At 45.0% G+C, this 11559-nt stretch overlaps 1 protein-coding gene across 3 annotated transcripts in view; it reads right to left on the bottom strand.

Moving 5' to 3' along the window:
- TRAF2 (TNF receptor associated factor 2) overlaps window positions 1-11559 on the bottom strand; it is a 35730-nt gene that overhangs the window by 10564 nt on the left and 13607 nt on the right. For 2 of the 3 annotated variants that reach the window (XM_014519496.2, XM_025203028.1), the window contains 3 exons: window positions 6413-6487; window positions 1971-2045; window positions 4-270 (listed from right to left, as the gene is read on the bottom strand). In XM_014519496.2, the coding sequence (XP_014374982.2) occupies window positions 4-270; window positions 1971-2045; window positions 6413-6487 (417 nt within the window). Of the gene's footprint in view, window positions 1-3; window positions 271-1970; window positions 2046-6412; window positions 6488-9437; window positions 9600-11559 lie in introns of all 3 variants that reach the window. The other variant, XM_014519495.2, reaches the window with a different exon arrangement.

The raw sequence follows: 11559 nt of genomic DNA, 5'->3' as shown, positions 1-11559 counted from the left end.
GTTCAGCACACACACAATGTTCTCAAAGGTCACTGTTTTCCTCTCAAGGGCTTCACACCTTGCTAGCAACTCCAGGGATTTGGAGAGCTCCGACTCCGAGCACAGGGAGTTGCCCGTCAGTAACATGGAGTTGCCCTGAGGTGACAAAAGGGCAGGAAGGTGCTTCAAGTCCGCAGAGCCAGCCTTGAGGCTGAGCACAAAACTCAGTAGCATGTATAGATGCTCTGCCAGACATTTGCCTTCATGGTCCAGCAGCTTCTCATTTTCCACCTGCATGAAAAAGGGTACGTTCATTCATTCCCATTCATAATTTAGATCCCCACTATAGCACCATCATCCACAGGGCAAACTGGTCCTAAGGAGGCTACTACTTCAACTGATGTTAACAGAGGGCAAAAGTGAAAGTGCATAGTTACAACCATTCCAACAGCAGCAAGATACTTTAAGGGAAAACCATAATCATCTATACAGCGGCAAATGCTTAGCACTGGGGAATGGACTGTACATCCTGATGCAACACCTTCTTCCAGCCAAGCATTTCACAAACCCTATTAAATTAAAGGTTTCAACCCTGACGAGGACACCAGTTTCAGCTTCCCTCTCTCTTAATGGGGACATTAAGTCATGTAGAGAAAGAAGAGATTTTACCAACTCAGTCACCGGAGATACTGGGAAAATAATACATGTCTTCTGAATCCTTATATGCTTTAAGCATATACTCAGTCACTGAAAAAAGCCCTGATTCACTTATTTGGAAACGACCTCTGTAATAACTCCTATGCCTCCAGCTACTCTGAAATGACAAGAAAGTGACAGCTAACCTTCACCATGTTCTAAATAGATATTTATGACTCCTCTCCCAATTCTCAAGGGTTGAAGAGTTCATAGGATGGAAAACCGTTCCTGGCTTTCATTCATTACCAACCTCCTTTGGCATTTCCTTACAGCTGCTTGTGCTAGCTTGATAGTACAAGCTGAATTCACCACTCAGCTACATTTCTTTAAGCAGGTACTCAGCATTTCTTTGGGGCCTGGCTCTAACTCCAAAAGGACGGAATTAAATCAACCCTAGTCCTGGGATCTCAATTACTGCGAGGTGTTTGACACTTGCATCTTCATGAAAGCTGCTGAGCTGCCTGGTTCTGGATCTAGCAAATCCAGAAGCTGAATTACTTGATTTTTTTGTAAACAAAAACTCAGCCACATTCCTCTCTGCTATTTGGACTCGCAATAATTTGTGACTGATGCCTTCAGTGAGAAGGGCTTACTCTACAAGCTCTGCCACCAGCAGTCAAAACCACAGTCAAGTGGAAAATCCTAGCAGGAAAGCATCCACATGAACACTGGATTCCATTTCCAGGAGGCCACACAAAACCAGCTCTCCCTGATATAACTTTGCTCTCCTTCAAGGTCTTTGCTCTCAGCACAGCATGCTGGACATTTAAATCCTATTATCATCATCAGGCCATTGTGGGGAATTTCCTGTTTACTTCCTCATAAATTTACCGAACCATTTCTCATCCTCATGATTTCCTGATCTAACAGCAGGAACAACTCTTAACTGGTAAACCTTGCACAAGAAGCCTGGATGTCTTTCATCTCTTGGAGATCATCACTATTCCCAGTGGTGCTCACTGAGTATTCAGCTTTGTGCAAGGAGTCATTCACCAGATGGAGGGTTTTTTTTCCCTGGTACAGTTATTTCTCTCAGTACACCCACATCTGGGTGAAACTGGACAGAAACAATCTCAGATGTAAGATGATGCCTTACTACATTATTAGTTTAAACAGCAGCGGCTCTGAGCCTGCTGGCCCAGCTTGAACCTTGAGTTTAAAAGTATCACTTAGCTGGAGCTAGAGAGTTTTGCTTGTGGACAGGGGTGGGGTTGGGGCAATGCTTAGGAGATATCTTAAGCTAACATTGCAGTAAAGCCAGGTGCCAATATAAATGGGCAGAAATGGGCCCTTACCATGTCAGCGCAGCCAACAACCTGAAATCTGCAAGGCACTTTACATTTGCCACAAGTCTTCACATGGTCCTGAAACTAGAGAGAGAGGAAAAACAATGCTTCAAATATAAGTGTAATTCTTACCAATTACAGGAACTCTAGTCCTGTCGCACCAAACAAAAACAGGAAGGTGGAACAGGGTAGCCAACCTGCAGTATGGGTGCCACGTGTACCACAGACAGCTTGTGTGTGTGGCAGGTGGTAGATTGGGGAGAGGACAGGTGGCAGATAGGACAGAAAGCAAAGCAGCAAATCAGGCAGGAAATACAGGGAAGGCAACAGAAAGCAAAGCAGCAGATCAGTCAGGGAGCACAGGACAGTGAGCAGAAAGCAGAGCAGCAGATAATGCAGGGAAGGGGATCGCAGTGGCCCTGGGAAAGGATGCAGGGCTAATTTGTGGCACACTCACCCAAAAGGTTGCCCCCCCCACCAAATTAGAAAATAAGCGACCCTTTGGTGACGATCACTACACAGCTATGATCCATAAATCCGATCTAAATCTGTTTAGGACTAGAGATCTTATTCTAACAATGGCACTGATTAGGCATTTTATCTTTCAGAGGTACCCAAATGGCATAAGAATAAATGTTGAGATGGACAGAGCCTCATGAGAGCAGGAATTACCCACTAAAGAAATTTTGCCAAGGCTCACTTGATTATTGCCCACATAATGTAACTCATCCTCAGCCATCAAACTTGGGCACTTAAGAGGGTTTAGTGCTCGAATTCAAAGCAAACAATTATACCAGAAGGGTTGGGGTTATCTTCAAGTACATCATTAAGTCAGGATGCTCCCTACCAGAAACACAGCTTTCACTGTATCTTAAAGACATCTCTGTGACTGAAAACGAAGCTCTTAAAAATGACTAAGGCAGGGGAGGGCAAAATAAGGCCCACGTGCCAAATCTGGCCCACCAGGCATTTTCATCTGGCCTGTAGCACCCACCAACTAACTGTACCCTGCCCAGCCCCATACCCTATTGTGCCTCGTTCCCACCCGCATGGGCAGAAGGGCCCGGTCCGGCCAGCACACAGCTTCTGGGTGGAGCTGCTGCTGCCACTGGTGCAGCTGCGGAGGGACCTGCTTGGCTTCCCTGGCGTCCCACTTGCTCTAGGCACCAGGGGCCGGGGGTGGGGAACGACACGGGTGGCTACAGCTGGGGCTGCGTGTGCACAGCGGGGAGTACCGGAGATAGAGGCCATCTGGCAGGGGCTGTGCCCCTTACTGTGATGTGCAGTGCTGGCTGGCAGTACACACCACCAAGTGCCTGCACCGGGCATAAGTGCCCCCACCTGCTGCTGTGCCATGGAGGGAATGTGTGCATGCGCAGGGAAAGGGGGGGGTCCCCACACCCCTCACCCTCCCTCATACCCACCCCCTGCCCCCACAGCCCCCAACATACCCTATCCCCCCACATGCATGCGCACACACAGCCACACCCCCTCACAACCCCACCCACACACCTCCCCACACCCCAGCATATGTACACCCCACCACACACACACCTACCCACCACCACACCATACACACACCGACACCCCCCCACAATACACCAGACTAAGGATCTATTTTTGAGTTATTATGCAATCCCCACTATATACAGTATGCAAAATATTTTTGTAATAAAATTAAAATATGTTATAGTAGGTGTTTGACTTTTAGTGTGTGATTTGGTTTTTTCTGGCTCTAAGATAACAACCCCACAACTCCCAAAAGGAGTACTTCCAGGGCAAGGGAAGGGGCTTCCAGTGGCAAAGATCAGGGGTTAGGGATGGGACTTCTAGTCCCAAAATGCCTACCAAGGGGTGGGGCAACTGTCAAGGGGCGATAGGGTTGCCAACCCTATAGGATTGCCCTGGAGTCTCCAGGAGTTAGATATAAATCTTCACAAGACTATTGAGAGTCACCCGTGAGATAAACAACAGGACATTCATTATAATAAATATTAAATGTTGAATCTGACGTATACAGTAATCCAGTGGGGTTTTTAAATGTAATAGTAATGTGCATTTGCCTTCCTGACAAAGTCTACGCACCGTAATCCATAACTGATATACACAACCACGTGGGCATGTCCGCGTTGTGGGCACATTGGCATTCTGGAAATCTCCCGGAATAGATTCAAAACAGAGCTGGCAGCCTTAAGGGGCAGCACTACCCATGTGGCCCTCGAAAGCTCACCAAACCTCACCACCCAAAATAACTGCCCACCCCTGCTATAAGGACTTCCACTTGATCATAGCCAGAACTAAAGGAAATAACAAGACTTTTGGAAGACCTTCTCAAAGTGCTGCCACACAGTGAACACAGGCCTTCTCAGGGCTGGAACCACTGCTTTTGAACAGGCACTGATTCACCTCTGGGCCAGTTTCACAACACTAATTGTACAGTTTAACCTAGTTCAGTTGTGATGACCAAAACAAAGCAAGGAGGGATCCAGGGCAAGGAAACATTTCCACCCTCAACAGCTCTGCTGCTGCGTATTGGAACTGCACAAAGCCAGGCAAGTTCCAAGTTTCCTCCTGCCCCATATTTTCCCTTTCCCTTGTTGTGTAACTGCACCCGAGGGCTGCCTCTGCGTCGTATTGAAACCAATGACTTCATGCAACGATGGCTCCCAGTGTGCAGGGAAGAGGGTAGGACATGTCACAGCTTGATATTTTCATTTCCAGCTAAGCCCTAAAGATCTAAGAACTTGCTTGTGTTCTCTGTTTAACTGCAGCAAACATGTTTGTGAGAGCAAGGCAAATATAAGAAAAAGTTGGAAGCATGTGGGATTATTTAGTCTGGAGAAAAGGCTGAGAGGGGATTTGATAACTGTCCTCAAATACAAAACAACTGATATAAAGAGGATGGCACCCAACTCTTCTGTCCACAGAGACAGGAGAAAAAGCAATGAGCTCAAATATTAACAAAAGAGGTTAATGTTGGCTATTAGGAAACACCTTGTTTCTGTAAGGGTGCTATGCGCTAGAACAGATAACCAAAGAGAGGCTGCAGAATCTCTGTTATTGGGAATTTTCAGGTGCTAGTTAGACAAGCATATGTTTGGAGTGAGTTAGACAGGCAAGATCCTGCCTTAAGCTGAGGACTGGACTAGAGGACTTCCTGCTGTCTTTTCAATTATTCTAAGAGCTCCCTGGCTCCACCCAAAAATCCCTTCTTGAAATGCAGAAAACCCTGTCCCCAAGAAATCCCAAATCTAATGCTTCCCAGAACAGCAGCATCTTTTTGGCAGCTGTCTTCAGGGAAGTGTCAACAGCACAGAGTGGAGCAAGTAGTAGCTTGGGCTCCCACATGCTACGTGACTAGTATTAACAGGTAATGACATGCTATCATCCTGTTTCTAATCCTCCTTCTACCAAGTAAATACCCAGGGCCAATTCTAGGCAACAATTACACTTCACATTTAACATCTACATGCACTGGGCAGGATGCCAATGTGGGAACAAGTAGAGTTTTTAATCAATTTAACAATTACTCCCAAACCTATCTGACTTATTTACTTCATGATTCAAGCTACCCCAAGGGCTATATGCAACAGCACTGTTTAAGCCAGATCAATGTCTGCTACTGGACAACAAAACATTTCAAGAGAAAGAAAGAAAGGAAGTGCAACTAGCTGAGACATCAGCTGTAAGAATCTTGTTGGCACAAACTCAGGTCTGCTGGAGTAGCTTCAGAATTCAAATTCAGGGAGATTATCACCCCAAACAACAGTGTTAAAGCTGTAGAGGAGTTGAGATGAGGCCTCTACCCTCTAAGGAGCTGTCCATTCTGCTGCTTGCTTTCTTTATTCAACAGTATGGAATCTCTGTTGTTCCCAGGAAGTGGCACATCCACTTGAGCCGTACCAAGGCAGCTCTTGGTTCCCAGATGGGACAGTGACAGAGAGGTTCACTTTCTCTATTGATCACGGTTTTGGGACTTGGTGCCTCCTCACTTTTTCCAAGAGCCTGCCCTTGGACAAATATATCAAATACAGTGCAAGGTGTAGAGGATTTCATTTACCTGAGCAGGGGATTTCTTTCCATATCCTCTAGAGTAGGAATTAGCCAGGTTATCAACTGAGCAAAGGGGGAAATGGACTTTGCTGTAACAGTGGTCACCAAATGCAGCATTGTCTGATTTATGTGAAGTACTCATTTCTCAATCAAGAACATGAAGTAATTATAGCTGATCACAGACTGAGCATGTGCTCATGCTAAGAGCCTTATGAAACATCTTCAGTGTGCACTAGTGGCAGCCACTTAAAATTAAATGGATTTCTTTGTCTTCCCCATTTCATATTCATACAGATTAACCACCACTTCTCCCTCGTTCATTCACAGAATTCAAGGCATCTTCTACCAGAATACAAACCACAACTAATGTGTACTGTGGGACATAAATGTTCAAATACCTTCTCTCTTGGAATCTTCTTTTTCCCACAGCCCTCACAAGTCAGTGGAAATTTAGGGCAGATCTCATCATGAGCCTGTAAAAGAATTGAGAGGAGACCATTTGTACATCAAACATGACTTTGATAAGGGTACTGCAATGAATACAATTCAGTGGACCCAATGATTTATTGCAAATACACTTTCTAATATAGGAAGCATTTCATGTGATAGCATGACTCAAACTCCAGCCTAGTTGTGGCCTTTTGGAATACCAAATCAGATTTCTAGTCTCCAAGCTATAATGGTGTTTGGGTGCCCTTGTGCACTTCCAAGTACTTAGCCTTGATTTAATACTTATTCATTTTGGCTCTCAGCAATTCTAAAAAAATCAAGTTACTCTCTGTGAAGGACTGTGATAATCAGCAGGAAACTCCATTTGTGACTTTACCAGGAAAGCACACATGCAGGCAACTTAAGTGGAAAAAAGCTGCCTTTCTCCTAAGCAGCTTGCCCTTTTTGCCTGTCATAATGCGTATGAACTGGCTGATCCGAAAACCCAAAGCCCCATTTAACACTTACAGATACAGAGCTTTTAGATGGTGTCTCCCAAGTCCAACCAGCCAGAAAAAGAAGAATCGTATTTTAAGATGTAAATTCTTTTTAACCATACCTAGTATGTCCTCTCGTTACACAGGGATATCACAATACTTATTTGAGGAAAAAAGTTAATACAGAAAATGGATTGTTGGCCCTTTTTGCCAGGCACAAGAAACTAAGTTAAAATAGGAATGCTAATACTTCTCTCTCTACTTCTAATTTAATTTCTGAAGTGCTGGAAAGCTCATTCTTCATATTAGCTGTATAATATTCAGAATTGAGCAACTGGATATTTTGCCCAAGTTAAAATCATTTCTTAAGCAAGATGGAAATCTAGTCAAAGAGTTCTGTTCTTATGTACAAGCTTATATCAATGTTCTGATATTCTACTGTAATTCTATTACTTATGCAGAGTTTGAAATTCAGACCAAGAAAGATTAAACACATGGGGTTGCCCATCTGGCATTAAAACCTCATCTGTTTTATAAGCAGACTTACTGTTATCAGAAATCTGAAACATACAGTAGCTTTGTCAGTTGTGTTCATGCTGTACAAACACACAATAAAAGCAGATATTGTGAAAAACCCCTAGGAACTTGCAAACTAAAAAGGGAAAGTATTTATTACTTAGATTCATGTCTCACTAAATTGCTCCCACCCTTCCATGTGTTAAAGGAACACCATATTAGATACAAAAGAGCTGCCATGAGACCTTGGAGATATGAACCACTCAGTCTGCCATTCAGCTGGGCAGTGTTCATGGTGTTTATGAATACTCAAGGGAAGAAGAATTATGTACATTTTCTCCTGTAAAAAACTGACTGAAAGAGATGCACATACTTACCAGGATGGCTGATCTCTCCTGGCCCTTACATGGTAACTACTTTTGTCATCTAGAAAGCCTTGCTTACTCCCCTTCCTTGCCCCTCAAAATAATCCCCCTATTCTTCAAATCAGATGCAACCACTTCAAAGCAACAAAGCATCTGAAATGGAAGATCTGATAGGATGGGGCTTTTGTTTCTCACTTACAATAAAGCCTCATTTCTAAGGCCTCTCCCTTCATTCAATCTCCACCCTCCCGTCTAGTTCAAAGATGCTACATAGCATTTATCTTCCATCGAGGGGAAAGGAAAAAATGCAAACATTTCAGTTCTAAGGAGCACCCACAGATAGAATCAAACATAGATGCACTATCAGAGATATGCTGTGCTTGTGATAGGCAGAAAGGAAGTACTGACTGAGCACTAATCTGCCGTTATGCTGCAAGTGAAACCAGACCGTGTGTATCAAATGTCTCTAAGATAAAGCTAGTATTTCTGGGCAAGTGGCATGTTTCCAAAAATGTCTATGCAAGTACTTTAAAACTCCTCTGAAATCTCCACTGGTTTTCCCCACTGCTCCACTCCAATCAGGAGTGCTACAGAAAACAGCCCCAAAAGGGATGATATTATATCCCCTAGGAGGAATTCACCCCACTCTTGAACCAGAGAGGCATGGGACATCATTCAAGACTGATGGGCTGGACTCTCTGCCAGGCAGACATGTGGCACTTGTGACATGAACAGCCCACCACTCAGTGAGCAAGTTCGCCTTTCTAATGTCGATATCCAAACAGGTACCTCAAGTACATTTAAGCAGCCTGTGAGCGGGCTAGATAAGAACACAATATCCTTTCTGATTACACTGCAGTCACGCAAGCAGACTGGGAAAACCCGAGAAGAGAGGCAAAGTAGAAGTGGCTTCCATCTCACTTACACAGTACCAGGCTGATCCTCCTCAGCGCATTGAATTCCTACCAGAGTCAACAGCAAAACTGTATGCATCACAGTGGCTTCAAGATCAGGCCCTGAGAATGTGACAGTACTAACAGTGTAACACCACCACTGGCTTGAGTTGCTCTTTTCTAAAGCAGTGACTACCTCCTCTCCCTCAAGTAAAACCTGCTGATGACACACAACTTCCATCCTGTAGGAGTAACTAGACGACAGCACAGCAATTACTCTGTTGTACAAGTCACTTAGGGGATGGATATCAATGCAAGTCACTTAGAGGATGGATGTTGATGCTAGAGTGTGGTCCTGTTTTCACTTAGTTGACTTCCCAGGCACTTGGCTTACCTAACATCTTTAGAAATGAGGTAGAAAGCAGGGTAGGGTGGCACCTTACAGACAAACTTGTTCAGAGAGGAATGAGCTTTTGTAGGCTACAGTCTATTTCATCAGCTGCTATGAACGCTACTGTAGTGGTCCCATGGACAGCTGTAGTTTGCCTACAAACACTAGTTAACACGGGAACTCTACTAACTCCAGATGGGACCCTCCTATCAGGAGTGCCACTCCAATGCTCTAGCACTACTGTGGGACACCCAGCACTCGCCTCCAGACACCTGTCTGAATGGGTCTGCCTGTCCAGCTCACTGAGCGTACTCATGCTGTGACTCTCGTACCTTAATGTCAGGAAAGTAGAAAAGCAATTTGCAGTATTTGCAGTTGAGGCTTCTCTCAGGGCACTCCCGTTCAGAATGGCGCTCCTTGTCATTCAGTTTGATCATTCCCTTACATGCCTGGCACTCAATCAGCATGAACGGGCAGTTCCCTTCATGGCAGCTCTGTGACAACAAGAGCAGCATATTTCAATAGAGCCATAGACAAAACACACAGAGACACACACAGAGGGGGAGGGTGTCCTGTCAAACGGATGCTGATGTGTTGAGGTAGGAAAAGCCTGCATCCTAATGGATTATAGGATGAGCTGCTCTGTTGGGCCTGCATAAAGAGGGCAAAGGGAACGTAATGATTTAAGCCAAATGCCTCCAAGTACCTCACAGGATTACCCTCTGCACTAGGTCTGGCAGGGAGGTATGGGACATGGCATAATAACAGGGCTACAGTAGGCTACATAACCGTCAACTCCAAGGTGCTCTCTGAAAGCCACCCTGCACCTCTGCTATGGCTCCTTCTATAGCTGGTTACAGGACCAGCAGCAGCCTGTTGCCCAAAGCTTCTCTCTCAGAGCTCTCAGATCAGCCAGATCACAGGTAGCCCAGAAATGGAGCTTTCTTCTTCCTCTGCACCCTACAGAGTGTAAAGTTTCCCAGGGAGGGTGGGAGACAAAGACACCAGAGCAACAATAAAAGCAAAAACAAAGAAAGAGGATGGGATGGAGAGGAGGAAGCAACTTTGATGGGATGTTGTAGGAAAGGAGTAGACACTGGCACGGCTTTCTGAATATAAAGCCACAGGATATACTGCTCGTGGAAGAACTGTGAGCCAGAATCTCAGTTTCGCTCTAAAACAGGATGGTTCTAGCCCATATGGTTGTGGAGAAAATCTTGACAATGTAACTAGGCAGATGCCTCCCTGGGTTTGCAGGGAGCCCAAAATAATAACTCCACAAGGTATGGTCTTGTTCCATTCTTCTCAGTTGGGGCCCTGCACTTTAAGACTGTGGTTTGTAAATCTGACTGCAACTTGCTGCCACACAATTCAGCGTTTTTACCACGGAATTTACTAGCTTGCTTCCTGTGTTCCTTCCCTGTCAGAACCAGCCTAGAGCTGCTCAGCTTTTCCCACACAGACTATTAAACTGGATGATGATGTAGGCTCTCCAACCACGGCCAATGCCAACACAGGGGTAGAAAGCTGAAACCCAATTTACAACTAGATGGGTCAGCTGCAGAAAAGCACCAATTCTGACAACAGGTTCCCCCTTTGCCCTCAGGCATTTAAGGACAAGGGATTCTCAGGCAAGATGCTTACAAAGCTCCTCAAAAAGAATCAAAAGCTAATTGTATGTCAGTTAACATGTTCACTAGGAGCTCCAGTTGCATGCGGGGGGGGGGGGGGGATAGAGAGGGATGGAGCATTTATCTATGATAGGCTTTTAGATCATCACCCATCACTGGGGCAGCAGAAGCCAGTCCAGTAAAAACTGACAGCAGCAGCAAAGTCCCTGTGGGATTCTGCATGGTTTCTGACTTGTTTCCCCTTTCAGGATAAACACAGTGACTGGGGAGGGCTTTTGTTTTTAATTTTAATTGTTGAGATTGTTTGGTTTTAAAGATGTTTTAGGCTGATTGAGTTTTACTGGGCAGAAAGGGATGTTAACATTTTTAATGAGGTTCTGATGTTACAGGAGCCTGGTGAAGAGAAGGACCTTGCTGCACCACCTCTGGAAGTTCATTCCAAAGCCAGGTCCCTCTGACCCTGACTGTCTTGTCCCAACTCTCCTGGGCTTCGTTATGGGTTTCGTGATCACCATTGTCCCAGAAGAAGGCAGCCTGTCATCGTAATTTGACATCCAGTCCTTGATTCCTTAATCAGAGTCTTACACTGACACTTCCTGGGAGCTGGTCAAAGGACATGAGTTTGGGTCTGATATGTACATGGTGACCTCAACTATGGGGAAAGCAACCACACCTTGTACAGGCTGGGGCCTGTGTACTATCGTCACTCTTGGCTTCAGATCACTGAAGCCGATTTCATTGTAAGATTACATTAACATTGCCAATTATAGGGCCTTAGCTAAAGGAAAGAGCCATCTATCAATGGGTTTGGAAACTAGCAGTG

The sequence above is a fragment of the Alligator sinensis genome, unplaced genomic scaffold (assembly GCF_000455745.1).
Source record: "Alligator sinensis unplaced genomic scaffold, ASM45574v1 scaffold235_1, whole genome shotgun sequence".
In the NCBI taxonomy this organism is placed as follows: Eukaryota; Metazoa; Chordata; order Crocodylia; family Alligatoridae; genus Alligator; species Alligator sinensis.
The sequence above is the reverse complement of the archived record's forward strand: the minus strand, read 5'-3'. Positions and strand labels throughout refer to the sequence as shown.